Source organism: Mastacembelus armatus, chromosome 5, assembly GCF_900324485.2.
Source record: "Mastacembelus armatus chromosome 5, fMasArm1.2, whole genome shotgun sequence".
In the NCBI taxonomy this organism is placed as follows: domain Eukaryota; kingdom Metazoa; phylum Chordata; class Actinopteri; order Synbranchiformes; family Mastacembelidae; genus Mastacembelus; species Mastacembelus armatus.
Genome location: NC_046637.1, coordinates 897,501 through 923,604, shown reverse-complemented (window position 1 = coordinate 923,604; position 26,104 = coordinate 897,501). Strand labels below are relative to the sequence as shown.

Here is a 26,104-nt window from a genome sequence, read left to right as displayed (position 1 = left end):
TACATACAAGCACAGAAGCCTGGGGAGAGCTTACAGGCTCTAGTAGGCCTGACTTGACTCATTAGTTCGAACTGCTGCAGCTCCATGAGGGGCACAACCAGGAGATCCGACAACAGCACTTCACATACAAGGCAGTTTGGATTTCATTTTCATTAGTAGCACTATAATTATAATAATAATAATAATAAAATTAAAACATTTTATTTATAGGCGCCTTACAGGACCCTCAAGGTCAAGTTGTAAAAACACACGCAGTTAAAAACAAGTAGAAAATAAATGAAGTAAACCAATAAAACCACAACAAAAAAATATATCAAAGGCTGGTCAAAGCAGCAGGTCGACTAAAATGGTATTAAAAATGGGGAATATGCAAGTTGGAACAGATGAGTTTTGAGACGCGATGTAAAGACAGAAAAAGAGTCTAGCACAGAGATCTGGTGGGAGTGTTTTCCAAAGCCTTGGGGCAAAGCAGCTAAAAGCTCCAAGTCCCGTGGTGGACAGGAGGGCAGATGTGGAGCGGAGTGTACGGGGGGGGTGTATCAAGGAGATCGTACAGATGTGGAGGTGCGTGGTTATGAAGGACTTTGTTTAAGGATGCTATGTGTTTGGTGGATCTGGATTTGGATATGACATGGGCGACTGAATTCTGGACCAGTTGGAGTTTATGGAGGGATCTGTGAGAGAGACCATAGAGAGGGGAGTTACAGTGATCAAGACGAGATGTTACGACAGCACTGACTAGTATGGCTGTGCTGTGGGGGGCAAGTGAAGGTCAAAGGTGGTGGATATTATGTAGATGAAAATAGACGGATGTTGTTTATATGAGCTGTAAAGGACAGAGTGCTGTGGAGGAGATATATATATATATATATATATATATATATATATACATACATACACACACACATACACACTCCTGTTGACAAAGGTGTATAGATCATACAGAACCTGACAAACGTTTGTCCACAGCGTCTGGTGTTTAATGTTTGGTTCTGTTATTTTCTACACTGTTAATACTGAAACTGTCCAAATATATTATAGAGTAATCACAAAAGTGTTAAAGTAAAGTTTTCACACTTTGGGGCCTCAACAACATCTTAACTAGCCTCAGGGTGGTCTTCACGAACAGGTGTGTCCTGTCAGGATTCTGCTCGTTAGTGGGACTTCGAGACTTCTTAATGAGCTGGAGGCCATCAGCTGAGGCTGGAGCTGCGAAGTCGAGGACACTTTAAAAACCACCAATACCTAGATACCTGACATTTTTCCAATACAGGAAATAAAAAGTTCCCGGGGAAGCTCTGACCTGTCTGGGCCGTTGCTGCATACAGTAACATATATAACTGCAGGAGAGGGGAGGGTTAGTGCTCGTGCTTAAATCACACAGATGTAGGTCATCAGATTTGGAGTATGTCAGCCCGAGGTCGGGATGAAGTCATCAGCCATGCAATGAACGTACTGTCAGAGTGTTTGGGGCAGCCAAGGATACACTGCCACTGTCTCACCTAACAGCTCTAATCATTTCACTCTGTTTGCCTCTGATGAGGACTTCTGCCTGAAACGTTTCATCTCTGTGAGAAACCGTCACTGCACTTTCAGACTGCTTGGATCAAAACAGTCCTATAAGGATCCAGATATCCTCTGATCTCCTTTGGATATTTTTTGGTTCTTGTGGTTTTGTTGCTTTTTGAGGACTGTGAGGTTTATTTGTCGGTCTTGTTTTGTGGCTGAGAAATAAGGCCCATGGGTGAGGGTCGTGGGTACCTTTGGTCTGTAGCATGGCCGGTTCAAGCCCGCACCCCAGCTGGACCATACGACACCTGGAACATACTGAGCACATGGCTGGTGCTGGGAAGTTTTGAAACACTCCTTCACCTGCATCACTACTAAATCACCAAATGCTCTGAGATGCAGATTCTCACGTTTGACGTTTGCTGGTACACATTTGTTCTCTGGCCTGGTGCTAGAACCCCATCCTACCTGAAGTCCTGAAGCTGAGTTTAAAACGGCTTCCTGCTGTGACGGTTCAGCCCCGTCAAAGACAAATGTCCTCAATAGGAGAGGAAAAGCTGTGTCTTTATCCAAAGGTTAAACAACATTATCTTGGCTGTAAGTTAATAAAATGAGACTATGTTAACTTTTTAAATCACCAACACTACGAGCTGGTAATTGCAATGAATTGACGAGATAAAGAGAGTGTTCTCAGATGAAGCACTGCATTTATCTTGGTATGAAACACATGAAAAGGTATATGAATCTAAGCCCTCGGAGAACAGGACCTGCTAGAGTCCATTACCAATTAAAAATCCCGATCTCCCTGCGTTCTCCTTGAACTGTATTGGACAGCAGAGACTGTATCTCAGCATTCAGCTGGTCCCTGTCAGGAGACTGTGAGCCTGACTGTCCAACTGAGCTCAGGATGGTGCTCGATATAATGGATTCCTATTGGTTTCTGGCGGCCAGACAAACGACACAGGAGAGGTGAGAAAAATGGCTTATTGATGACTGTCTGAAACTGTGGTGGCTCTCAGGGTTTGCAGCAGCACTTGGTTCCCCCACCTCCCTCTCTCCTTAACACACATCTTTGGAACTAAAATAAATTCCTAGAAGGCTTAACCCACCCTAACAAAAAAAAACAAAAAAAATACTGCCACTAAATTCTTAGATTTTTGCCTGCAGATGGGAGGTGAGGCCTCATTACGCTGTCCGCTATACTGTGTCCAACACTGCAGGAGAATTATGGTCCGATACAGTCGGCGAGACCTTTGACACCATAGACGACAGCATCGTGACCAACAGACTTGGGCAGTGGGTGGGAATCAATACATGATCAATGGTATTCTCGGTTGCTGTTGGCCTCTTCACCTGCAATTTCATTCGTATGGTTTTGTCTGGGGTCCTGCTCTCCCTATCCTTCACATGCTCCCCCCATGGGCAAATAAGTGATTTTAAAAGTACAGTCTATTCGTCTTGTTAAAACATAAAATCATCTATTTAAAATAACTAAACTACATAAAAAATTGGGACATTGGTTCTTTATCCTCATCTGCTAAACCTTCAGCGCAGATTCTGGGTCACAGAAGCCAGACCTAATTTCCAGATGCTATGTTTATGTTAGCTTGACTATTTTATATTAGAAATGTGTTTAACCTCACATCCTTCTCAAGCACTTTAATTACTTATCTCATGGGTTTATAAAATGTTATGTCTTAAAATTTCATTGCTAATTTTTCTAAGTCCGTGGCTCTTCTCTCCGTCTCTCTCTCTCCATCATTATCAGGGGAAGAGAAATGCACGTTCACCAGGGATGCAAATTTTAAGCAATTTCCTTAATCAAAATTTAAAAGTCTCCTAATCAATAGCAATTTCTAAACCCCAAGGGTGTGATGTGAATAATGTTTGGAGCTAGATGAGTGTAAATTAGGAAATTCAGATTAAGTAAACACCAATGTACTTAAATTATAAGTCGGTCAACACAAAATAATGACTTAATTTAGAACCGCTGAGCTTCCAGTCTTATGTCTCAGTATTCAGTGACTGCCCAAATCCAAAGTGTTAACCACAGCACAGAGTCCTGCACAACTTACAGTATATTAGGTCAAACTCAATATATTGGACATACCTGGTAATTCAAATACAGCTTATCAGAAGTGTTGCAGCCTTTAACACTAAATAACCTGTAACAACACTGAAGAAAGGACTGGGGACCTGTCCAGGGTGGACCCCTGCCTTCCACCCAGAGAGAGCTGGGATAGGCTCCAGCAGATCCCTGGGACCCTGGTTAGGACTAAGGGGGTCTAGATGATGGATGGATGGATGGATGGACCACTGAAGAAACATGACAGTTTGACATTACAATGGGCCTCAGACAGCTAGTTAACCTGGACGACACATTTATGCTGCAGCGTTCAACAGTCAATGATCAAGGAGAGCTCAGGAAGCCACGCTGACACTTATTTCTTCCTTGGATGGCAAGGAGGTGCGATTGTTTTGTAATCTGTGTCAGTCGGCAAACACGAGTCACACATTCAGTAGGAGAGGCCCCACCTAGGAGTGCAACAGCAAACTACAGCACATCTTCTGACAGTTATTTTATTGCACTGATGATTAATACACTTTGAATCCATTAAACTAAACAACAAAACTCAGATGCTGAAATTCTGTCATTCTCCATTACGTATACTTGTAATCACAAGCCTTCTCACCCAAAGCGATGACCAGGTGCGTTGTTTGTTCAGTCATATAAATGTTCTCGTGGGTGTGTTGAATATTATATGCGTCATATGAATCCAAGACCGGATCAAGCGTGCGAGGTCATGAGTTTGAATTACAGGGGTCGAGAATGCGTTCGCAGCTAGATGAATATGGTGATGCTGAGTGTGCAACACGAGTCTGTGCAACTGCAGGAGATTTAATATTATTTCAAGGTGGGACATAAATAAATTAGTACAAGCCAGCTCTTAAACCCTAGATGGAGATGACATTCCACAGGGAGCTCTCAACAGCATATAAATCATTTCAACGTCAGAATTAAATTTCATAGTGTGTGTGATTAAAAAGCAGTGTGGGTAACATTTCATTATCCATGTCATTGTTAGAGCGCTGCCACACAACAGAAGAAGAAGAAAAAAACGTGTGAGTACCCTCCACTATTTAAAATACAGCCATACACTGTACAATATTCATATAATTCCTGTGCTGTATATTACACCCTCAGTCATTTGTGTATTTTTGGATAGTTTACGCTGTACATCACCACATGACACGTGATGAATTCCACATATATTACTGTCATACACAGTGAGCTGTCCCACTGCTTTATATATGATCTGTTTATTTCCTAACGCACTAAACTGAAATACAGTTAATAAAGCTGTGTGACACGATGTGAAGTGGTAGCTCATATGCTGCGTGTTGTTCATATAGGGCTGCAGTCTTTCATCACCTAAAGAGCTTTTTTTTTTTTCCCTTCATAGGACCTTACTAACAGAATAAATGATATGAGGATCAAACAGTTCGACTCCATATGTGAAATTCTGACATGGATACAGATGATGAAAGAGACATTACCCCTTTTGAAACGACGGTCCGGTCTCATTACATGCTACATCTTTAATCTCCAAATCTTATGTCTTATGTTTCTGGGTCTAACAGACAACATAGACGATATATTAAAATAGTACGAAGGACAAATATATAAACTATGGCTGCAATTTTAACAGTGTGCACACGACACAAACACTTATCTGACAAACAGTATTCACACATCATTGTGGATGAAATTGCCTTTTTCAGTAGACACTCAATAGCCCGAGAAGACAAAGTGAAAATGTGTTTTTGGTTTTTGGTGTTGGTAAGCCTACGTCTGCTGCGTGAGGCGAGTCACGCTACACTGACGAGCAGACGGTGCCAAGAAGTTGAGACGGGCTCAAGATCTCAGGAGGGACGACTTTACAAACCAAACCGAACAGTGCGAACCACTTTCTGTTGTTATTTTCATGACCACTGCAGCTGCCATAGTTTGAGTGGTGTGTGAATTTCCCTGCTGAAGCTCAGTCTAGCTCTTATTTTGCCAGAGTATATCATTTAGTCCGGGCCATGTTCTCCTCCTCATTACATCAACTCATAAGGTCAGTCAGGCCCGCCAGAACAATACAGGGGCAGAAAGACAGATGGGGAGAGAGATACAAAGACTCAGACAGACAGAGCTGTGTCAAGACCGAAAGCTGCAGCTTTGCCATTCCGGCATGAGGGACTAAAAATGGGTCTCTTAATTAAGGTCCCTTAGCCCCACACACGTCGCCAAAGGCTGTTGCTGTTACTCACATCCAGCTAATATGGTTTTAAGGGCCTGGAGGAGGAAAGTGAGGGGAGAGAGATGGACAGAAGAGGAGGAAAGACAGGCAGGGAGAGGCAGACAGATGATACACTTCCTGATGGGCATACAACAAATAAAGCCCATATACAGTCAGTTTATTAGGTACACCGAGCTAAAACTGAGCCGTCCTGCTTCACGAAGCTGATAAATGGTCAGTTTGTGTTCAGGCAGTTTATTCACCTTGGTTCAGTTATTTAGCCTCACTGGTATAAATGTGCTTGACAAACAAAAACACCTTATTATAACACAAGACGATTCACAAGCTAAAATAAGTCGTGTTGCAGGACTATTGATGAGCGGCTGCATTCATTTCAGCTTGTTAACCAACTGAGTGTGTACTTCAACTAAAGTGGTAGATTTTTGGATGTGATCATACAAATATGAAAAGCTATAAAATACAAAATCTGAAATGATACCAATCCAAAAAGAGTAATGAATGGATGTAGCTGATAATCTCATTTAGTCTAACAGATAATAAATAAAAGTGTTTTAACACCAACAGACAGAATAAAGAACAAGTTTTACAAAAACAAACCCTAATTTCTTCTTTACATTTGGTCGTTCATATCTATTGGTTATGACTCCACTGGACCCCCTAAAGCAGGGGTCACCAAGGGCCCTACACTCTGCTGATTACCTGGATCAGGTGTGTTCAGCCTCGGCCCTCGGCCTTGAGGACCAGGTTTGGAGACCCCTGCCCTAAAGTACTTGCTAAGATTCAGACACATAATGTATCTTATCTGGTAAAAGTGAGATATTGTTTGCAGACAAATTTTAGGAATAATCCCTCAACACAGGTCAAAGGTTATCCTGTGACACCGTGTAAACTATAATACACATACAGCTCAGGTAACAATTTTACCTTTCAAACTCATTGTCTCTTCAAAATAAGTTTGACTAAAGAAACTGTCAACCCCTTGAGAGGAAAAGTCAGAGACCAGCTGGCAGCCACAGGGATTTCCCCCAGGGGACAGAAGAAGAACAAGAAAAGTGAAAGAAGTGATTAGTGAGCTAAGATTCATTCAGACGACCTGAAACAAAATGCTAATTTTGCCATGGATCTACTGTGACTCTCTCTCTCTCTCTCTTACATTTAAGGCATTCTTATTAGAGTCGGCCAACTGGCAAACGCAGCGTGTTCGAAAGCTTTGGACGGTTAAGACACAGAAAACTGTGCACGTGTGAATGCTGCTTCTGTTCCCCCTGCACTAAACCATGACACTGTCAAAGCCCCTGACAGATGAGCCGCACATGTCACAATGTGCGGACAGAAATGTTTACCTTAAATAAATAACAGATGTGAGGGCAAATTATTTATTCCAATAACGTTTTCCATTTCTGTAATGTCATTGCTGACAGCAGCCAGTGACACATGGAGCCAGGAAACGTACACAAAGACAGAAGTGAGGCAGAGACGTGCCGTCAGCTACAGACGAGCCATTGTCAGTCCTAATAAACCCCGGCAGCCTGGTGACTAATTAGCCAGAATTTTGCTCATTGTGGCTTTGAGATCTGTTTGAAATCTCGCCCGAGTCACAGTCTCGCTGTGCCAGGAGGAATGTCACAGCCAGGCCGGGGCTAAGCGACGCTGGCACGCCATCAAGAAATTTTGGTATGTGTCATTGAAAAACTCAGAAAGGCCCCTAGCTCTGGAAGAACTCGACAACAGTTGGAGAAAAGTTGGGCTGTGAGTTTCTCTCCTCCTCTGACCTTGATGGAAATGAGAAGTTTGCTGGTGTAAAATGTCCCTGAAGACAGATACAGTTTTTCCAGATTCAAACACCTTTACTGTAATTTCATTTGGAATTGGTAAAACTAGTTCCCATCAGTCTACACTCAACAACTCACAATGACAGAGTGAAAATATGTTTTGTAATAGCAGCAAATTTACTAAAAACGACGCCTGAAACCTCTCCCCGCTGTGGCTCCAAAACTACGTAGCTGATTCCTGTCTGAGATCTGCCCAGATCCTGACTGGAGTCCACCTGGAACAGACTGATCTGATTGGACAGCGTTTAGAAAGACACACCCCTCTGTGTGCATAAGGTCCCATGGTTCACACTGCAGGTCAGGACAGAAACCAGGACCTGAAGTCCAGAAACTTTCTGTAGACCCTGACCAGACTGTGCTGGGACATGGCTCAGAACCAAAGTAGATTTTTTTTATTATGGGCTATTAAGAGTGTAGTTTGCATTACATCCATTTAAAGTTTAATCCACAACACAAGAAGAAGTGCACAAAGTTGAGGGTTTGACTCTCTAAAGCAACTGCATGTGAGGACTTTTTTAAAACGCTGCCATGTAGGAATGAAAAGGTCGTCAGTGCGGCACACAAACTGTGCCAGTTCAACCTGTGGGTCTCAAGCAGACGGAAACAGAGGTGGGTTTTCTAAATAATCAGTTAAATCTTGGCAGAATAATGAAGTGCATGTGTATAAGCACTCCAAATAACAAAACAAACCAATTTAGCAGACTGTTCCCACGTTTAGTCTTGTGGTGGGGGCCCATAAATATGCCTGTTTTGCAATCAAAATGTGTGTGACAGCAAATATGAAATACAGTTTAAGATAGGGTTGTAAATAAAGAAGTTCCATTTGCTGCAGAATAATCTACACACCTCAGGAGAACAGAACTGATATTTGTTTCAGCAAGGAAATATTTATGGAGTGGTTATATATCACCATCAGGATTTCAAACTTTCACAATATTTTGGCATTTAAATATCACTGAGGTCCTCAGAGAATTACAGTTGGAGTAAATTCTAAAGAACAACATATTATTGTGATGCTTTATATCTATTTTCTACCATTTTGTAAACGCAGCTGCCATAACTGTACATGAGTATCTCCATTTATTGCTCGATTCATCTTATCAAAACTATCAAACCTAATGCAAAGCTCCATGTCTCTTAGGTTTCTCAGAAAACGGAGACCATCTTCTTCTTCTTCTTCTCCTCCTCTGGGCTGCTCCCTTCAGGGGTCTCCACAGCCAATCATCTGCCTCCATTTAACCCTATCCTCTGTATCCTCCTCACCCACACCAACTATCCTCATGTCCTCCTTCACTACATCCAAGAACCTCCTCTTTGGTCTTCCTCTAGGCCTCCTTCCTGGCAGCTCTAACCTCAGCATCCTTTTACCAATGTATTCACTGTCCCTCCTCTGAACATGTCCAAACCATCTCAATCTGGCTTCCCTGGCTTTTTCTCCAAACCATCTAACATGAGCCGTCCCTCTGATGTCCTCATTCCTGATCCTATCCATCCTCGTCACTCCCAGAGAGAACCTCAACATCTTCAGCTCTGCTACCTCCAGCTCTGCCTCCTGTCTTTGTCTCCAAACCATCTAACATGAGCCGTCCCTCCGATGTCCTCATTCCTGGTCCTATCCATCCTCGTCACTCCCAGAGAGAACCTCAACATCTTCAGCTCTGCTACCTCCAGCTCTGCCTCCTGTCTTTTTCTCAGTGCCACTGTCTCTAAACCAGACAACATTGCTGGTCTCACCACTGTCTTGTCCACCTTTCCTTTCATTCTTGCTGACACTCTTTTGTCACACATCACACCTGACACTTTCCTCCACCTGTTCCAACCTGCTTGCACACGTCTCTTCACTTCTTGTCCACACTCTCCGTTGCTCTGGACTGGACCCTAGGTACTTAAAATCCTCCACCTTCTTCACCTCTACTCCCTGTAACCTCACCGTTCTACTTGAGTCCCTCTCATTTACACACATGTACTCTGTTTTACTGCGGCTAACCTTCATTCCTCTCCTTTCCAGAGCAAACCTCCACCTCTCTAGACTTTCCTCCACCTGCTCCCTGCTCTCACTACAGATGACAATGTCGTCTGCAAACATCATGGTCCACGGAGATTCCTGTCAGGTTTTCTGAGGCCAAAATGACGTTTGAAACTGAACTTCCTTCTATGCCCTGCTTTATTCCCAAAACAGACAGACACTAAAAAGTCCTTCCCTCTATGAACAACTTTCCATCCTGTTAAAGTGTTCAGGTCTTTTTCATAAAGACTGATGCCAAAATGAAGCGATCTTGTCTCCATAGTTAATGTAACCCCTGTGTTATGTGTCTATGTTGATCATGTAATTAGACTCACAGGTGAGAGACACTGTGCAAGCCTAGCAAGACTTTTAATTAAAATCTGAAGTTTCCCCTATTAAGAGGAACACTGGTGCCAGTCTTGCAACTGTGGTTCCTCCAGAGTCACCAAAACGGTTATTCAGATATATGGCTCGATTTACATTATTAGATTTTAAAGAACTTGTTCCACTAATGTTCAATAAAAGCTGAAGTAAACAAAATTTGTGAGAAAAACAGATTACATCCCTGTAATTTCAAACGTGAGAAATGCGATGCCTCCCACTGATCCAGTTTAATCTACACAGCTCCCTAAGAGTGATGGCCATGATGGAGACTTGTCCTCAGCTGGGAAAGTTTTACGGAGAATAGAAAAATAAAACAGCTGCTGTATCGTGTCGTTCTGCAAATCTGTGACTGAAGCACTTTGTCTTTTGAATGAGTGTTAATGGAAGATGGAGATTGAAGAAATACTATATATGATAGGGCACAGTGGACTGGACACATATTTATTAAAACCTGGTGCTTTACCCAAGTTAAACCACATCAAATCCAGGCTTTAGTTTAGACTGATGTAAGAAAAACACAACAACTAGGAGAAAAGTTCATAACAACTGCAACCAAAACTGTGTCGACTGAGACTAGAGTTTTTTTTAGTCTCAGTGGTACGTCTAACGTTTTGTAGTTCTGTGTGTATGACTGCAGCAGCACGTTACTCTGCCGCATTTTAAGGTTAGTTTTAAAAGAATTAATGTTTTAACTTCATGTTTATGCTGCTGAAATGAAGTCAAACATTTATCTGCACCGTTATTCCTGTTTCCAAACAGATGTGCATCAGAAAACAAGAACCGATTAAATATATAATTTAACACTGTGGGAGGAGAAAACCCACACAGACACAGGGACAACATGCAGACTCCACACAGAAAGGCCCCGGGTCCACCTGGGTCCAGACCCTAATCCTGACCTGCATGTGTTTGGACTGTGGGAGGAGAAAACCCACATAGACACAGGGACAACATGCAGACTCCACACAGAAAGGCCCCGGGTCCACCTGGGTTCAGACCCTAATCCTGACCTGCATGTGTTTGGACTGTGGGAGGAGAAAACCCACACAGACACAGGGACAACATGCAGACTCCACACAGAAAGGCCCCGGGTCCACCTGGGTCCAGACCCTAATCCTGACCTGCATGTGTTTGGACTGTGGGAGGAGAAAACCCACATAGACACAGGGACAACATGCAGACTCCACACAGAAAGGCCCCGGGTCCACCTGGGTTCAGACCCTAATCCTGACCTGCATGTGTTTGGACTGTGGGAGGAGAAAACCCACACAGACACAGGGACAACATGCAGACTCCACACAGAAAGGCCCCGGGTCCACCTGGGTTCAGACCCTAATCCTGACCTGCATGAGTTTGGACTGTGGGAGGAGAAAACCCACACAGACACAGGGACAACATGCAGACTCCACACAGAAAGGCCCCGGGTCCACCTGGGTTCAGACCCTAATCCTGACCTGCATGAGTTTGGACTGTGGGAGGAGAAAACCCACACAGACACAGGGACAACAAATGTGTCCTCACATCACGGGTCGAGCTGGATTCGGTGCTAACCACTGCACCTCCTTGCCACGCTAAATAAATTATTGCCTCTTGAATGTGAATGTTTCACTGTGTTCTTGTGAAACAGCTCAGCAGAGACCAGCTTTGTGCCTGTGGTTAAGACTCAGCAACAAAAACACTCTGGTTTGGGAAACACTGAGGTTTTGGTTAAATGTTAATGACGGTGGCATGTGCTTCAAATCACTGTGGACTTTTTCAATGTTTAACCAGGATAACGATTATTCACCAGCAGTAACCAAGTGCTGTGGGTGCAACAACAGAACCACAAAAAACTGCAATATCAGCTTTGGTTGCTGCTCAAAGATCATGTACTCTAATGTTGGGGTAACAACCGAAATACAGTGTGAGTATAAACATTTTGTGTCTTGTCAAATATTTAAAAAGTTTTTATGCTGACAAAAAAAAACAATTTATGTGGCACAAGCTTCTTTCCAAACATAACTGGTCTATAATGATAAGTTTCTAGGAGCCAGGCCTTCACTGGTGGGACATCCTTCACCTGGATGAAGCCACCTGGGCCCTGCTTACCTGTCTTGGGGGCATACAAAGGTTGGGCCAGTTGGGGCTCACAAGAAGCCGAGTCAGAATCCACTAGAACCCATATGGGCAAATACAGGTGGGGGGGGGGGCATCGTGGAAACCCCAGACAAACCCATATGGGTCCCACATGGGCCTGCTGGGTGGGGCTGTCAGTCAGTGTGACCCGGAGCAGCTGACTTGATCTTAATTATGCATCTAGAAGAGTGAGCTCATGTAACACCATGAGATTTCTGAGGGCAAACATGGTTGTTTCAGCAGCAAAAGGTGAAATTCAGCGAGACAAAGAGCAAATAAAACACTCACACATAGTACAATAAAAAGCTGCATAAACTCTGGAAATTATTTCCAAAAAGTAAGGTCAAGGCCATAGCTATCGTGAGTGTAGGGAGTACTGGGTGTTTCTGTCAGTTTTTTGAAAATATATTTGAATAATGTTTCTCTCATGAACAAACTATTATGATTATGTGATACCCATAAAAAGGTTCAAAGTATTTCTGCTGCCAAAGCAAAGAGGAGAGGAGTTGATGGCTGAAAAGCTGCATTTATAATTACTGGGATATAATTAACAGTGTGGGGTTTTTTTCTAATAAAACCCAACAGTGGGCATATTACTTTGGTTCCAATTATCATCACGAACCCGCCTCCTGTTATTCTGAACCGCACAGAAGGAATAACTGTAAAAGTGCTGAGGCCGTCATAAATCCTGCCGGGAATTAAAAGATATTTAGCACAATTAAAATGTAGTTATCGTCGTCGTCATTCACTATGTTGTGGTAAACTCCTCTTCTGTCTGTTAGAAACGGTTTTAAACAAAGAGCGGACATAAAGAACAGTGTAATTCAGTTTCTCTGACGGTTCTCTCCAGAGCACATTATCTGTGAAGCATCAGTTATGGGGATTATACAACCCGGTTAAAAATGAACCTTTTTCAATGCTAGAAAACCAGAGTCGAGCCCAAAGATCGCTGGATAACCTCTTTGTCTCATGATAGAGGCCCCAGGTCCAGGATAAAACAGCTAATTACCCCTCTTTTCCAAAAGCTTATGACTTTAATAACCCGATTCTGACCCTATAACACCAAAACACACAGGAAAGCTCCTATTAAATCACACTGCAGCAGTGTTATTGTATCCACGCAGGCTGATCCTGCGCAGCTCTCCCTGCTTTACATAACTAAAATCTAATGGTCCATATGGAAATCTGAACCATGTCACAGTTAAACTGATTACCACCTTTGATATGCATTGCAAAAATGTGCACATATGCTTGCAAGGTTTCCTGTGTGTTTGTTTAATGATAGCAGAGGAGGGCTGTGAATTTATTTCTCTCACCCTGGTTTATGCACCACCCACAGAGATCATAACAGTTATTTACATAGTGTTTGCCCTCTCAATGTCAAGTCACATTTTAAAAATCTTTTCTTATGACGGTGGGAGGCGTCACAGACTGTAAAGACAGTCTATAGACTGCTTCATTATATGAACAGGCATAGTATTTGTTTGCTAGCCAGGAACCAGGACCAGACAGACAGAACTCTGACAGTATAAACTCTGGGAACCTTGGACATGGTGCTGTGTTGGAGGGTCTCAGGACTTGCACCGCCCTGGTGTCTTCTAACCATGACTCTGATGGTTCCTGACCCTTACCCACTTTCTAAATGACTCGTTTCTAGAACACATGAGCCGTAGACCTCAGTGCTACCTCACCACCTTTGGTCATCATACAGTAAAACTCCAATACTAACAATTTGTGCTGCTCACTGTTGTTAGTTTACACCAAAGAATTATGCCCTCACCATTTATATACATTTTCCATGTTCTTCTCAACTTTTTTTGGCTCTCTCTCTCCTTCTCTTACTGTTTTTATCCTTCTGGGCCTGCTGCCCATTCCCTCCTCTTCTCCTCTCATCCACCAAAGCGTTCAAAAAAAAAAGCTTTAATTAAGTTTACTGCTCAGGAGACTCATCCTCTCTCTTGTCCCAGTCCTCACTCTCACCCAACTCAGTGTTTCCTTGCTCTCATTCACAACATCACTTCCTTTCCAACACTGCTCTTCTATCTCTGTCCTTCATCTCTCTATCCTTCCCTATGGCTGCATCCTACTCACATTCCCACCGGGCAACTTCAACCATTATTCTTCTCCTCTCCCATTTTCTCTTTGTCTGCTCTGCAGCACTCATTATCCCAGGGCTCTGATTGGCATGCAGCAGATGTTAAACAGCTGTTGCAGAGCAGATAGATTGTTCATTTCTGCCTGTTCAGCCCCCAGACCCCTTGACTTGCCTGCTCCCTGTCTATCACTGTCTGTCTTTTAGTCCGCTGAGCTTTCTTTGTCCTGCTCTACAGAGCAGAGCGGGACCAATCCCGTGCTGTCTTTCTGACCCTCTCTCTCCGTCTTTGTTGTTGATCTTTTGGTATCAACTGAGCAAAACACAAACACACACCCTCTCTCTCTCTCAGCTGTTATGATTTATGCCTCCCATGGTGAATTGCTACGGTTCTCTCACTCTCACACATGCAGGCTGGTTAGGAAAAAGACAAACCTCTGCAATGTCTCTAAAATACTGAAACTAAAAATATTTCTCTATCCAAACATTCTTGGACATAAATCACAAAGTGGACATCTGTTTCAGCTACAGTCACTAGTGTTTTTTTCCCCACAATCATACTTTCTTATTCGCACCTCAGAACAGTTTCCACTCAAGGTAACTATTTGATTTGAGATGTGTAGGAAAAAAAAAAAATGCACATCTGCTTTCTTTCTGAGACGAAGCTGAGAAGAGCAGTAAATCTCTCATGTCTTCACAGCTGGAGGCAGCAGCCCGTGAGCTTCGGTCTGGACACGGGGGGAGGAAGGTGTTGGCTGCAGGAGCCATTTAAACACACGTCTGTGATATTATTTTTTTGTTTGTTATTTAAAAAAAACACTTCATGCTGACTACAGCAGCTCTTCGCTAACAGGAGGAACCTCTGAACTTAAGTACACATGGGAGTCAGCTGCTGGTATCAAAAGACCTGACGACAACGGTGCAACACAGCACTGCAGCTCCCTCTCAGTGAAACTAATCAACCATAAATATACCACAGGAAGTCCAACTATTAGCTCAGTGTCAGTGTCCTTACGTGCTCTGGTTTGTCATAATTTACTGCTGAGCCTTCAGGAGGTGCCGTGGGTTTAATTTAACGAAACATCTGTGGTGGGAGGTGCACATTTGATAACCCATATACCAAACTAATTACGCTCATAGATGCACACCCACACATACAGAAACTGGCATCCTTGTTAGCAGAGATGAGAAAATGTGTGTAAGCGTTCACTCTGGTTTAATAGGATAGTTATGTAAGATGCTGTGTAGTACTTAACCTTATGCAAAGACGGATTCACAACATAGTGTACAGAGAAACTTCAATACGGAATCCGAGTCTATTCACTCTTTTGCAAGGAAGGAAGTTCTTTTGCTGGTGAGGGTGAATTTCATTATTTATTATACACCAATTAAAGTGTATTCAGTTCATGCAGTGTGGTGCAAACAGGAGGCAGTTGGATTTCTCCTTTTTCTCAGAAAAACTCCTTTGCCCAGAGGAATGTGCCTCCACCCATACTGCATTACTGGGACCACTGTACACTCAGTGTGACCCGACAGCTACTGGGACAGCTGTATCTCTGCCCATTGATTTGCTCCACATTTTACTGGTGTTTCTGACCCAAAGAGACTGTAAAGCTCAGACCCCATAATATGTTAGCCTGCATGACTACCTGTACAGTTGAGTGGTCAAGAGTAAAAAAGGCAAATTGAAAAATCTGTTTTCAACCTGTTTCTCGTTACTGTACTTGAGTCAAATGGTCCGGAGAAAAGTAAAAACCAGTGAGCGTGAAATTTTACAGAACCATTACATTGTTTTCACCCAGTATCTTCCATCTATCCACACCCTAATGCTGTCAGCTTCAGAATAACATACTGTATGTACACACAGCCAAGAAGAGTAAAAACATCCTCTCACAGTTTCATGACATGGTATACGTCACACTATTTCCACGCTCAGAGCCAGACTACACGTCCCTCTGGGGAACTGTAGTTTTTGTTCTTCACGTATTCAAATTCAACTAACAAGATATAACATTCATTTGTGAGCTCAGGGGCAAGGCTGCGTCGTATTGTATTGTGCACTGGTATAATTCCTCACTAGGACAAGAATTTAGCATCTCCCAATACTGACAAATGTGCAAGGTGACGTTCGCGAACGAGCCATAACTCAGCATCTCACCTGTGAATACAAACAGAACAAGAACGCAGGAAGGCTGAGCTCGCCCACTGGAAGGGTCAATTTCCAAAAAAAAATAAATAATAATAAGCTACAAATGACCAAACTGACACAATTTGGGCTAAAAATGAACAACCAAAAATAATCAATAAGAAAAATAGCGAATATAAATGTGCAGCAGCTCAGCTCGTATTAAAAGCCAGTGCTAAGGTGCGTTTTTAGCAGGGATTTAAACTCTGGATTGAGGTAGCAGCCCTGACCTTCAGAGGGAGGGAGATTCATAGTTTGGGGCCTGCTGTTGCAAATGATCCTCATCTCTAGTTTTCAAACGTGACCTGGGACAAAGCAACTGGTCAGACGGTCTCAGAGTCCGGACTGGAACATGGAAAGACAGTATTTCAGATAAATAAGGTGGTGCCACCGTTCAGTGAGTCAAAAACAAATAAAATCTTAAACTGAATTCTACAAGCCACAGGTCGCCAGTGGAGAGATGCATGGAGTGATGACCAGGCACAACAAATACAATCCTGTACTAAAATCCAGTATTGTTAGCATCCCATATATTGAACCTGTACATAAAAAGTCCAAGTCTACGCTCCAACTGTGAACCTTTTCAATCATTAAGTGCTCAAAAGGAAGCAGGAACATATTGCAAACATATTTCATCTTTTAGAGTAAAAGACATGATTCTGGTTAGAACAGCAACAAAACAAAATTCAAAAGCCCCAGGACAGAAACATCTGCCTGCATCAGCTTTATGCAGGAGAAAATGGAAGAGCAGCTTTACACACTGTCACCACTACTGACATGCAGTTTAACTGCACAACAGAGTCTTACATGGGCCTAATAGGCATAAATGTTGGCTGCAGGGAGTGTAAAGTTATTGACTGAGGAATAAATGAATGTTTAGAACCATTACAAATCCTGTGATTTATGCAGAATCCACTGAATATACCTCCTGAAATTCAAAAACACACTGTGGTATTTTCTTGTAAACAGTGTTTACATTCAGTGTCAGTCAGCAAAACACACTGTGTGAATCCTTGGTGTCTAATACACATCTTGAGTGGGTTTCCCTCATCGTTAATAGAATTAAAAGTATAGATAACTACCCATACCGATCAATATATCAAAAAAAAAAAAAAAAATCCAACTTGCAAGAAAGAAAGTTTTCCTAAATTATCAAATGCATGTTTTAATATTTAAGTGTACTCAATCAGTTACAGAACCAAAGATACTATTACTCCATGCATCATCTTCTTTGTCAGACCTCCACACCTCCATTACCCACAATGCATCTCTCAGGACATTTATCAGACAACACAGCCCATCTGAAGACACAACTGGGTTTCTACCATTTCTTCCCATGTACGTTAGCACTCTCTGACCTCTAGAGACAAACTCTGACGTGTTAAATTGGGAGAGTTCCCCTTTAGTGCCCCCCTACATTTCTGTACAACTCAATCTGGGTCCACATTTGTTTCTTTTGGCCTGTTTCTACATAACAAGTCAAACATGAAATAAATCTAAAGTCTAAGCCTCGGGGAGTGCTCTGCTGTCGCCCAATGTTGAAATATTTCTTTGAGGCCCATAATTTGTTTCAGAGATTAAATGTTATCACTGGTTGAAGATTACCTTCAGTAGCTTTTCACCAAAAATCAAAGAGTACAAAATGATCAGAAAGCCATCGCCTGATGTTCTGTCTAATTTCCTGGAACAAACAGCTCTACATCTATTAATCAGATCCAGATTTTACATTTTGATGACCCCAAATCATTTCTTTATTAGGTCTTGTCAAATAAAAGGCTGAATTTGAAAGAAACACATTTTTCAAAAATCAATGTGCTGGTTTTAGCTTTTGTCAAATGGTGTGAAGTGCTGACGCTGATAAGGGAGTTGAAATGTGGAGGAACATTACTAAAATCAAAAGATTTGCACTGTGGCCTACGGGTTGCTTCAATCCAGCAAATCATCTGTGGAGCTTAGAGTCTGAAAATAACTTTACAGCCTCCCCAAATCTGCTCCCGTTACCCCATATGGCCCATCCAATTTCCCTTCAATTCCCGCTCTATCCTGCTACAATATATTCTTCATTTTTTACTCTTTCATGTCCTTTTCCATCAAGTTTCTAACAGTTATTGCTTCTTAATTCCTCGAAAACAACTGTCGCCTCCTTCCTTTCAGTACAGTCTCTTCCTCCTCTTCTTCATTCTTCCTTTTTTAAACCAGCACCTTCTTCTGCATGTTCTCACTTTACACCATCTGTTTTGTTGACAAACTGACACCTACACACGCACACACACGCACGCACACACCCTCACACACACACACACACACACACACACACACACACACACACACACACACACACACACACACACACACACACACACACACACACACACACACACACACACACACACACACACACTGATCTGAAAAAGGGCAGAACAAGACAGAGCGGAAAATCTTTTACAGCCTCGATGCTTCTCTCTGATAGACGTCAGCACATCCAGAGGCCAAAGGGGGACAGAGACGGAGAGGGAGAGATTTCACTGAGGTATGAAGACCAATGTGTAAACAAGCTGTGGTTGCTTATATCTGCTCTGCTGCTTCCCAGGAACAAGCCTGCGTCCCCTGAAGTCATCTCTGCGTTGTCATTACTCCACTTCCCATTCAAATCACCATCAGGCCTCAGCACAGAAACAAGTCTAACCATCACAAGAGGCGCTGACCATTAAAGGTGAAGGTTGGTGCCACAGCTGAAAATACATCTCTTAAACAACACCCAGCCCCTACAACCTTATTACAGTAGCCCGCAGTTTGTTCAATGTCCTGTGGATTCATCCTGAGACTTGTTAGTTGTGAAGCATCTCTACATCAGTTCACAGAGCAGCCACAGCTGCATAACCACACCACAAGACAGATCTGGTATTTCATTTTTCTCATCAACAGCAGGTTGAACAGAAGAAATATTTCCCAAATCTGCTAAACAAACCAAGTTAGACCAAGTTGTGCTACCAACCGAAGACCAGCAGATTTAAACGCAGGCAATAATGTGCATTAATACGGTTTGCTGTTTATCTGCCACGGGCCAAAATTATGTTCTATATTTCTAAATGAGGATGAAACCAGGACCATTATGGTCAAAACTGCTATTAACTTCCAGAGCGGCTGCTCCCTGTTGCACCTCACCTCAAGACTAGCTAGCTGCCTGGCTCCCTGCTGGATATGAACCTAAAAACATCATCTTACTCTCTGCAATCGAGTCCTTCATGAACACAGGACACTCTCAAAGTCAGTTAATTAACAGAAAAGATTTCTCTGCGTTTTCTTTTCGTTTTGTTGTTCTTGCTAGTGGAAACAGAAATCTGGTGAGAGCTGATAAGTTATATGGTTATTGGTAATCAAATCTAATCAATGTTATCCTGAATAACTGGAATAACTTTGAAAATCTTATTTATTTAAGGTAGGTGATTTTTTTTTCCAGCTCTCTAGAAAATAGATGGATGGATTTTTTTTTTACAGTACATGACAGTGTGGGATTTAAACCTGTTTCCTATTATCACAACAATAAAATGGTGTAATATTTTAGTTTATCTTTAATACAAGCAGCATAGATCCACCTTATTCTATCACAGATACATAGACCTGGTTTTGATTGAGTTGGTACCTGAGCCTCTGAAGGCTTTGTGTTATACATATAGCATCAGTGTGTAATTACGCTTTTGCGTTAGAGTGCATCACTTTGGCAAACACAGATGCTACATGCAGGTCAAAAGCAGAAATGAAGCATTATATAAACTTTTCTCTACCTGCTTCATCCTGACTTGGAGGCTGTTCATCATCACCAGTGATGTCGCAGGAACGGCCATGGAGCTGTGAGGGTTGCAGAGGGAAACACAGAAGAAATATAATTTTGCATCTGATGAAATCGCGGCTACACATGGTGTGGTGGTTAGTCTTTCAGTGCAGTGACTGCTGGTTCGACTCCCGGACCAGGTGTCCTCTGTGCTGCCTGCCCTCCCTTACTCTCCCTCCTATATTTCCTGTCATGTCTCCACTGTCCTATATAATTATGGCAGAAATGCTTTTTGTTTTCATGCAGCATGTTTTGTTTTCTTGTTAAAACTGAACTGCAGCCTCTCTTCTGCACACTGAGCAACTAACTGTCGTAATGGTTTGTGATATTTTCATGACATCAAGGACTATGTCTCATTTAAATACAATATATAAATATGTACATATTACATATCTCATCTCTGCCTTGTCCCCCCAGAGTATCTGACAGACATTGGTACAAACCACCGAGCGTAGAACAGCACCCTCTGAAGAACTGACACTGAAAACTGAAATTTATTGTTATAGTTTTGGATTATTTAAAGTGTGCTGTCAAACTTCACTGTAGTTATATACTGCTATCTACGATTGGCCAGTTATGCTACATAAATACAAAATATATACCCCCACACAACAAAATGGAGGCAGATATTATCACCACAATCATCACCACATCATCATCTAGCCGATGTGTTTTTAACAGCTGTTGGAAATGCAGCCCATTCAGAACTCCTGTTAGGGAGTCACAGATGTATGGCTGGCAAGCTGTCGTCAAAGCTGTTTTTCTAGAGATCTTCTGTGTTGTCATCAAACAGCAATGTTATATTTATCAGCACCACAGACTGAGCTGCTGCAGCGTCACACTCAACATGTCGGTGATGACTTGCTTTTGTCTCAGTGTCTCAATTGTTAGAGATACAGGACATCAGAGACACGGACTGGTGTTTTATCTGAAACTCATTCAGCAGTGGACAAGCAATGAAAAAAATAAACTCACCGGTGAAAGAAACCATGTAAAACTGATGACTGCAGACAAAAACACCTTCAAGAGAAGTTGAAGAAAACTAAAAAGGCAGATACAAACATTTGAGAACAGAGTTTTTTTTTATATTTAGAGAGAAACACATTTGTGACATGTGCCAGTTTGGAGTTAACCAGCAGTTTACTATGAACTAGCTCACAAAATGACATCCCAGGTTTAATCACCCACAGAGAGAAAGGATGACATATAATAAACACATCAACCACAAGTCAGGTCAGACAGAGCTTCGTCAAGGGCTGCAACAATCAACTTTAATACTCAATTTATTGGTCGATTATGTTTTTGATTAATCCATTAACTTTTACAAAAGTTAATGAAGTCATTTACAAAATTGTTTTCAACATATTGTCAAAATATGAACCTTAAACAATTAGTTTGCTATACATGTAATAAAACTAAAACTAACCCTGAACATTATTTTTTGTGTGACAACACTTAAACACATCTTAAATGGTGTTACATTAAAAAAGGCACTTGCTTAATAGAATTTCACACTGAAAGCAAAAGTGAGTGGCACAGAAGCCCTTAATTAGCGAAATGCTTTTAGACATGTACTTTGCTAGACATTATCCTGGTGAGCTGCATGTAAGAGCAATTGTCCGAGCTCCTTGGTAAAAACGGTCAAAGCGTGAGCTGGTGGCAGACAGCCTAATGGGGAGCACCAGAGCGTTTCCCTGCAGGTCATGCCGTGGACAGTGGTAACTTAGCAGCAGGATAAGTTGGATCAGAAGTTGGATCATCACACCAAACGCCATTTGCAGTCTCTCCACGCTGCCAAAAGAGACGTCTCTGTATGTCTGTGATCCACATAGCAACCTTAGTGCACAACAAACGTCCACTGGCTTGTCCACAATATCGTTCAATTTACAGAGTAACCCAGGATGCAATCAAATTTCCAGCCTGAGTCAATGTTTCCTTGCACCCCTGGGGAGAGCTCCACAGTCTGCCACATATTCTCCATAAAGGCCACACTGCCCATCGCTGAAATCTACTGGATTTCTCCCCATGTGACTCAGACAATCTCCCCGCTGCATGTTTTAAAAATACAATTTCGGACTGTCTCGGTACATTATTCTCATGACATTTAACCTTCAATCCACACTGACACTGACATGCATTCAGTCATCAGAACAGCAGTGTGTGGTGTTTTCACCATCAGCTCGACAGACACATCAGCTAAAAAACAAACAACTCACTGTCTGTCCTCTATAGGCTATATCTAGAAATGCACTAAATGCACCAGAGGAAATACAGAGAGGAAGCCTAAAAACACAGAGGTTAAGGGTGACATGGGTCTCATACGAGGTCTTATAGTCAATGTGGGCTGACATCAGCTAAACAGAAGTCGTTCTGCCCAGTGAGATTCACAAGTTACTGTGTCAATTGACGTCAGAACCGTAAACTAGACTAATGATTATTTGACTACAAAACAGAAAAACTAGAGCAAATAGGCTCCACCACTATCCACATAGTGTTAAAATGGTTCAATTATGGAAAACAGGACTTTCACACTTCTTTGCTTCTGCCATTTTTCGTCTCAGCAGCTGCTCATTGTCACCATGACAAACAGATGCACCACTAGACCTAAATAATCAATAAATACATGTGTTGCCAACTGTTTTAATAATTGATTTTATCAATTAGTTGTTGCAGCCCTAGCACCTTGCACAACTTATCCTGCTGTATAAACAGACTGTATCATTGTTGAGGACTCTGTTTAATTCAGCTGAGAACCATCATGAGCACAGGCTCGCCTACTCACAAAGAATGAGTTATTTCTGTGTTTAAACTTGTGAACTCTGATGAAAATAAGAAGCAGTGTCACAGTATACAATACGCCCACTCCTGGTTTAGGTAGCAGGCTGTGATCAGGTTGGATTTTTCATATTGCATAGCAGTCGCCACCGGCATGTGAGTTTTATTTATATTTTTTGTGTCTTTTGGTAGGCAGGTGCAGTTTGTGTATTACTTTTGCTCACTTACCTGTTGCTTAGTCAGAATGAAACGCTGGGTCCAGACTGCGGCAGCACGTTCAGTTACAGCCTTTACCTACACAAAACATGTTTATGGCAAATGGTCAGCAACATGAACGCTCACTCAGCATGCACCAGTTCAACTATAGCTAAATATTTCACATTACTTCAATTTAAACGCAATGAGTTCACAATGAAAGACAAAAAAAAACATTTCTGCACTGCAAAAAGTACCGCACTGAAATACAACTTTACTGCACTGAAATACAACTTAATTAATTGACTCCACTGCATTTTACCCCTTTAGTTACTAGCTAACGTTATCTTGAAGACTAAAGTCACTACTACCAAACCAACTAATCCAGAACTACCCGTAACAGGTGTGAATGCTAATGCTAAATGCTAACACGCGCCAACTTGCCAACAGCTAATGCTAACAGCAGCTAATGCTAATGCCAATAGCAACTAATGCTAACAGCAGTTAATGCTAATGCCAATACCAGCTAATGCTAACAGCAGTTAATGCTAATGCCAATAGCAGCTAATGCTAACAGCAGTTAATGCTAATGCCAATAGCAGCTAATGCTAACAGCAGTTAATGCTGACAGCAGTTAATGCTAATGCCAATAGCAGCTAATGCTGACAGCAGTTAATGCTAATGCCAATAGCAGCTAATGCTAGAAACGCAGAGCAGCCGACGCTTCCAGCAAGTATTCGTGTATTCGAAACTCACGGTATTACGCATCTGCAACAAATGCAGCAACGTCCGTTTTTTCCTTTACAGGTGTTCTTACCTGTTCAAAACAACCTGCTGATCTCGTCCTGCCGCGTCCACGTCACGTGTCCATTTCGCTCTCGGAATTGACCGTGAACTCCGCTGAAATACCGCGAGAACTATGAAAACTGCCAGAGGAAACGACTCCTCAGGACCAACAGGAAATAAAACTGTGAGGCTGATACAGAAAAACTACAAAATGCCTTCTTTGTTGAAAAATAAAAGGGCCTCACTTCTTCTTCTCTGACAAATATCCAACCTACCTCAGGATCAGATTCACCTGCGCAGACCAAGTACGAACAAATCTGTCAAATCTGTAAAGTGGCAAAAGAACAGTTTATAAACATATATACATTTAGAAAGCCTTCAGAGAGATGCAGGTCTGTACAACAGTTATATTTACAAATGATAACACTGGCAGTGGTACCCAGTTATAGACCGTACACACACACGGGTTAACATAAGAGTGACGGCCGACAGTGCTGTGTCCACAGGGCCCAGGCTGGATCTGGTCATTACTTGACAAAACAAAAAAATAAAAGCAATTTGCTGAAACACATAAACTTAAAAATAAATCAGATCAATACAAACTACAACAGTTCAGGTCTTAAATACACAAGACAAACAATCTACAGCCATGCCAAACTAAAGCACAAATTAAAATGAACATCACTTGAAATTATTGCTTCATTCTGAACATATGAACACCACCTCATGACATTTAATTCAAAACCAGAAAAGTGGTGCTACTAATCAGTGGCTGACTAACAGCACTGGGGATCATCAGCTGGAGGCCAAGCTGGTCCCACATTACATGTCAATCAGTCCAGTAGGTGATGGACTATGATGAGATATGTCAATGACGTCCTGATGGTCAAACAGATCCCTAGAGCCAGAGTCCCTGTAGCATTTCCATTAACTTACACACACAAAGTATCCCAGGTTTCATCACGCTCAGTTACGTTTCCCTTTGTAACCTCCAACCGAACAGCTGACCCACATTTTATTAACTGCTTCACAGTTTCTCCCTCTGTCTGGTGATCTCCCCATCTTCCTCTTCCAATCACATTCTGCCTTCGCTCTCTTTTTGTTCTGCTCTGTTTCATTTTGTCATCCTCCCTCCGTCACCGTCTCCCCAGGTGACCCCAGAGGTCTGTGCACGTAGCAAATGTTAACATGCTATCAACCAAAACGTCGCTGCTGAACATTGTAAACATTTTACCTACTAAACATCAGCATCTTAATATTCTGAGCATGTCGGTGTGTTGACTTTGGCTCTAGCTCAAAACACAGCTAAGCAGCTAGCATGTCTTTTACTGCACATTACATACTAGTTTAAAACTGATCTTTCATTTTAGAACCATAACCAGTCCAGACACAGAGAGATTAGTTTTGTCCAATATATGCTGGACACTGCCAAACGTGAGTCCTTGAGACAGGACATATGTCAATAAATACAAGAAAGCACCAAAACAGTCCATTGTTTTCTATTTCCACGTATCCTGCCCAGGGTTCACGTTATCCCAGCATGCACTGGGAAAGAGGAAGTGCTGAAACAGAAAAGAGCTCAGAGTGGTTCTGAAGTCATATGCACCTGCTGAGATGATTCCCAGGTATCTGCAGCACATGTATGGTGATGACTCTGCCTACGGACAAAAAGCCAGTTGCCTTCCAGTTATATGCTGAATATTATAAGCCGTGGCTCGGATGTTTTCAGATGAGTTAGAGCTGATGCAGGTAAAAGATAAGAAGATGGAAGGATGTGACGAGGAGCAGAAAATAAGCAAAAGTGTGGGGAAGAGGAGGAGGTGCTGTTGTATCCTTGCTGCATTGCTGTGAAGGTCAGATAGTCTGGAAGCTAATAGACTGGTGTTAGATGTGATGATTGTAGTACGAGCGGAGAGAGGCGCTGATCTCCTGGTGCTTTTTATGCTGAGCTGCAGTGTCAGGTTTGAATCCCTGAACAGATCATGAAACAGATGAGATATTGATGTTGCGATATGCTGTTTCACAGGTATCAATATGTGATTTATTCTTTTCTATCATACACTTCAGCTACCTACCTATCTGTGAGTGTG

At 42.2% G+C, this 26,104-nt stretch overlaps 1 protein-coding gene across 7 annotated transcripts in view; it reads right to left on the bottom strand.

The window, feature by feature from the left end:
- The window catches only part of pcbp4 (poly(rC) binding protein 4), a 201,842-nt gene extending 177,744 nt beyond the window's left edge, over positions 1 to 24,098 (bottom strand). For 6 of the 7 annotated variants that reach the window (XM_026307433.2, XM_026307436.2, XM_026307435.2 and 3 more), the window contains exons 1-3: positions 24,046 to 24,098; positions 23,262 to 23,327; positions 20,212 to 20,275 (exon numbers count right to left, since the gene is read on the bottom strand). In XM_026307433.2, coding sequence (XP_026163218.1) covers positions 20,212 to 20,271 — 60 coding nt within the window. In that variant the 5' untranslated portion in view covers positions 20,272 to 20,275; positions 23,262 to 23,327; positions 24,046 to 24,098. The other variant, XM_026307434.2, reaches the window with a different exon arrangement.
- Between the last annotated feature and the right edge of the window lie 2,006 nt (positions 24,099 to 26,104).